Consider the following 5,461-nt stretch of genomic DNA (forward strand, 5'->3'; position numbering starts at 1 on the left):
AAAAAAAATCGTCACACACAGAATTTATTGTATGCATATATGAGTTTTCTTATATTTTTACAATTTTTTATTTGAAAGTGATGATTCAAAAAGAAATTAAATAAAAATAAAATTAAAAAAAAGTCTTAATTCAATGAGTCTCTAATACAAGTACAACCTATAATTGTTGGTCATATGGGTTGAGATAAATAAAGTCTAGTAAGTCAGCTTTCAAACTAGACAGAAACTTTAGCTCATTGTGTCCCAAGCTTAATCTTTCACTTCTATCTAATTTTCCATTTCTATAATCATTTAAAAAGTTTGAGCATAGGCTTGGATGCACCCCAAAAGGGGTTTTTATAACACGCTTTTGGTCAGATTTTAGGCAAAGTTCAATAATGAGATTCAGAAGACTTGATGCTCAAGGGAAATTACTGGCTGAATGCCACAGGTCCAATTTTGCCATTGCCCTCAATTTGCTGTAAAAAGAAAAAATAAACAAATAAAGTAAAATAGGGTATAAGATCAGGAGCATATCTCAATGCTGATGAGCATTAATGCCAGCCACATGTGTTACCCAACCACTGGATTAGAGAAACATATAAATGTGTGTATCAAGTGGGATCCCCACTTCGATCCCACAAAGTTCAATTAAATTGTAAGCATAATAATAAATAATTTTAGGCTGAACCAAACCTTCCATTTCAATAATGAATAATGAATTAGTGTCCTCCATTGTTAGCCATGCGCATCTTCAAGACAAAGACCCGTAATTTACAAAAAGGGTTAGAGGAAGAAAGCAAAATGCGTTGATGATTCTTTTCGTCAACAAAGGCAAACTTCTTACCCTTGGTCCAAATAATTTAATCTCCTTTTTTTGTGGGGGGGCGGGGGGGCTAACAGCTCAAGAAATTTACTTATTTTTCAACATTAATATATATACCAATATTGATTAATTTGTAATATTAAACACAGATTGCAGTAAAATAAAACAATGTCGGCAGCTTTCTTACATCCCAAGAGAGGAGCAACAAAGCAAAAAAGAGATATCGGAGCAGAGTTGAGAAGGATCGAGATGTCCCAAAGAAAAAGAAGCCCCCGACTTCTTTTACTTCATCAAAACGAAGCCATGCTATACATTTCACTCAAAAGTCAATACCCTCATTGACTTGCTTTTCTATGAAAGTATAACAATGTTATCCGTTTTCTCCTTTTTCATTTTTGTGTTGGAAAACTTGAAAAGTAATACTATGATCATATCATATCACATATGATATGTGGAATTAATGAGAATTTCAATTTTTTTTACAAAATTGTATCATTAAAATTTAAAATAATGAGAATAATTAGATTCTAAAAAAAATAAAGAGAATGATTATATATGTGGAATTGTTGATTAATTCAACATATAAAGTCTTAAAGGTTAACTTTATTCTAGTAGATGGTAACTTTTAGGTGGAAATTTCCCGCCAATTCGACAACATGGATTAGTAAAAGACTTAATTAATTTACTTAATTTTTTAATTTTCTTTTTATTTATTTTGGTGCATGTAAAGTCAAGAATAAAAATTTATTATTTTCATTTGATATACCGTTTTGTGTATTTTTTATAATTTTAAACCAAGTATTGAAAAAATTTCTCATACATATTAAAGTTTAAAATTTATAATTTATAAGTTTGGATTTATGAATTATGATTTTTTATTAATGTAAAATTATAAAAAAATCAAGCAAAATAAAGAATTTATACCCGTAAAGTCGAGCGACTTAAGTTTCGGAATCGTGCGGCTCACTATTTTAAGCTGTCCAAATTCCAAAATAACCCCAAGAGAATTAATTAACGTAAGCTAGTTTTAGTAATCATGTTAATTAACCAAGAATGAAGGATCTTTAAAGTACTAAAAGTTGTTTAAATTATATGACAAGTGGCGTTAAATGTTGATCAGGTGATAACACAGTAAAAAAATGAACGGGAAACACGGGGTGGTCATCAGAACTTTTTATCGGCCAAAGGGAAATCAAACGGACCCACCTTGGCAGCAAGATTGTAGTCTAGGGAAGATCGTATGGCCCACATCATCACCACCGCCATGATCAAAGATCCTACATATACTTCATTCAAGTTTCCAATTTATCACGAGACGAAACAAACAAAAGAGAAATTAAGACAACCATTGTAATTACATTTGAGTACAATCATTGCAGCCTTTTACCAACAGTAAATGACTGGAAAGACCAAGATGCTTCCTTGTTTACGTTGAGTTCTGAAAATGACACTGTAGCTGGCTTTGGGTTGCCCATGTTAAATTTGATGTTCAATCTAAGATTACTCTTTGTTTGATGTGTCCGAATCAATTATGCCAACAATTTTATTACCTAAATTAAAAAATAATATAAGTTAAACAGAATTAAGTTTTGTTTCATTAATATTTTTATTTATTATTTTAACCATATAATTGAATTATTAAATTTGTACAATTATTTTAATATTTAAATTAGTCACAAAAGAAAATGCCTAACCTCGAAGGCTAGCTAGTACGGCTGCTAGAACCATAGACTGTTGCAGCCTGACATTATGGAGCTAGGTTGTTGATCTATGGAGGTTATAGTCAAAGGACAAATATGTTTGTTTCCCAGCCCGGCTAAGTTCGGAATACTTTTGGTTCAAAATTGTGTATGTAATGGAATAATGCACGCTTTAGTTGCAATTTAGTTTATGTTTACACATCAAGGAATTGTACAGTGGATCCTTTGGTTAATAGGGCTTAGTCATCGTCTACCTGTCTATGAAACTTAACCGAAATGGTGGCATTTCCTTTTCCTTTTGTTTGTGGGTGAGTCAGCCGAGCAGGAAAGTACTTGGTATGTTTTATTTTTATATAGGAAATAGAGTAGGTACTACCCTCCAAGGCAAGGCGTGGAAGCGCACTAGCCACTAATCCCTGGACTGTGAGGGTAAAGAAATATAAACTTGAAACTATGTGCCAAGCCCTATTAATTAAAGATTTTAAGCATTGCTTCTAAAAAAAAAAAAAAAGGAAAAGCAAAACGAAGTATTTTTCTTTTGCACTGTATTGATTTGATATGGATATCTTAACTTTACATGATTGCAGAGTCTGTGAGTCCGATGTAATTTTTTTTTTAATTAAAAAAAATTAAATTTTATTTTTTAAAATAAAAAAATAATATATTAATCAATATATTAAATATTCAAATACGATATAGTTAACTACTTACATTTGTGATGAAATTAAGATCTTCTTGTGGCCTTTTTTCTCCTTTGTTAATGAAAAAAAACAACCCCAATCTCTATAAATAAATTGGCTTCACCTTAAGACGTCAAGGATGAAGAGGAAGAATTAGACAAAACCATGTGTTATAAAAGCTTGTTGGGATTTATTGAAAGCAACACATCAAAAGTTTTTCTGAAACAGGTACAAGTGAAAAAAAAACTTTGGATTCTCCCTTAACAGAAGGGGAAATGACATTTTCCCTCCTGCCTGCATGTTCAATAATTTATGAATGAAACAAGACAGGAAGAACCTGTAACTGAAGCACCAGCAACAATCAAATAATTTTGCAAATAAGTCAAAAACAGTATCAAAAAAAAAATATGGTCGGCCACTTGAAATGGGGTGAACTTGCACGTGTGCAGCCCCGTCGTCCATGTCATTCCTTGGGAATTTTTTTCAATACTTTTTACATGAATTTACACTTTCCTTGCTATAAGATAATTTTAAGGCTGCAGCTTCAGGTTTAATTAGGGCCGGCCTCCACATGTAAATTAGTTTTTTCATATTTTCTTTTTTCAATCAATAAACGAAATTATCTTAGTAGCTTATAGTGGCTTACATGACTGAACGTGAAGTAATTAATGTCTAAATAAATCTAGATTAGGAATAGTTTGACTCCTTAATTAGAGATAAGGAAAAATTAGGTCGTCTTTGCATAATGTCGGTTGATGGGCCATGAGTAGAAGAAATTTATTGAGATTGAAAAATGCTAGAAAAAAAAATTATAAATTTGTGTGATATAAAATGTTTTAAATATGAGGATAATTAATTATTTAACTGTACTCTATAGTCCCACACAAACATGTGTCGTCGGTGCATTAATTACTTGTGGAATTCATGTTTTATGTTTTAAAAATGAAATTTCAATTATAATTTTGTAACATATCAGAAACTATATATAGTAATTTCAGAAAAAAATATTTGTTTTAATTACAATCTTAAAACTAATTAATTATTTGAAGAACAACATTCAACAAAAACATTCTTGTTTAGTGGATTGGAATTGTCAAATACGATGCAACTTAATAACTTTTGGTATAATTAACAATTTAATTTCAAAAATTTCAATATAATTTATTGCGAAAATTATCACATATTTATTTTTATAACCGATTGAAATACATTTACAGAAAGAAATGAATTATCAAAATTGTTTTTTTATCACTTTATTGATGAAATATTTTGTCAATAATCCATCATGAAGCTCAATATGAACAGAATTTAGAGATATCAAATAAATATTTAGCCACTAATAACTATTCTTTTGTAGTGTAAGCTTAATTTGATTTTTAAAAATTCACATTTAGAAATTCAACTAAACAGATAAATTAATATTTAATTAAATAAATTCAACATAAAATTAAATTAAATCCACACACATACTGATAAAGATATATATATATATATATATAAACTCATCTACTTAAATTTGATGTGCTTTAATCTAAACTCAAAAGGCTTATTAATTTCTCATTAAAAAATTGATACAATTTCTTATAGGATTTTTGACTTACTAATTAAAAGGAAAACCTAAAGAAAGAAAGTGAAGAATGGGTATCATAAACAAGAAAAAATGCATAGACGCACAGTTACTTTCGGTTAAAGGTGGTGCTAAACTGACTTCAAACTAACTGACATTAAAACTATATACTAAAAATAATAATCATGTAATTAATTTCTCATCTCCTGAACGAGAAATTAAAATTACTCTTATAATAGTTATATATATCGTCTTATAGAGAGAGAGAGAGATGCCCCAATGTGCCATGAAGTTGCGTTACACCTACTCCTAAAACTTTATTCTTCCATGCCCCCACTCTTAGAACATCATCCCCCTTTACATTCTTCCTACCCTTTCGCTTTCTTTTCCTTTCTTCTTTCATCATTCCCTCCAACATCTCTTTCTCTCTCTCAGCAACGTAATTGACTGCTTGATGTCCTGAAGCTAGAACCAGAGCTAGCTGCTCAACCTCTGAACTTTTCAAGCTCCCTGTATCTGTCTATCAATGGCGAAAACCATTGGATCAGTATTCTTCAACAAATTCCTTTCTCTTTTCATCATTCTTCTCCACCTTGGTTGCTTCATTTTCACCGCCAAAGACCACCACAAACCAGCCAAGAAACGCAAAGCCTCGCCTCTTTCTCTTTCCCCTCCTTCTCTCAAACCTAACAAAGCTCTTTCCTCGACT

The 5,461-nt window shown here is 30.8% G+C and overlaps 1 protein-coding gene across 1 annotated transcript in view; it reads right to left on the bottom strand.

Annotated features, from left to right (window-relative positions):
- LOC110412432 (zinc finger (C2H2 type) family protein) overlaps nt 1–2,071 on the bottom strand; it is a 3,138-nt gene extending 1,067 nt beyond the window's left edge. The window contains exons 1-2 of the mRNA XM_021422965.1: nt 2,012–2,071; nt 415–458 (exon numbers count right to left, since the gene is read on the bottom strand). Of these exons, the coding sequence (XP_021278640.1) occupies nt 415–458; nt 2,012–2,071 (104 nt within the window). The remainder of the gene's footprint in view (nt 1–414; nt 459–2,011) is intronic.
- Nucleotides 2,072–5,461: the final 3,390 nt, after the last annotated feature.

This window comes from Theobroma umbraticum, unplaced genomic scaffold, assembly GCF_002168275.2.
Source record: "Theobroma umbraticum cultivar Fairchild unplaced genomic scaffold, ASM216827v3 scaffold_95.0, whole genome shotgun sequence".
NCBI classification, from domain to species: Eukaryota; Viridiplantae; Streptophyta; class Magnoliopsida; order Malvales; family Malvaceae; genus Theobroma; species Theobroma umbraticum.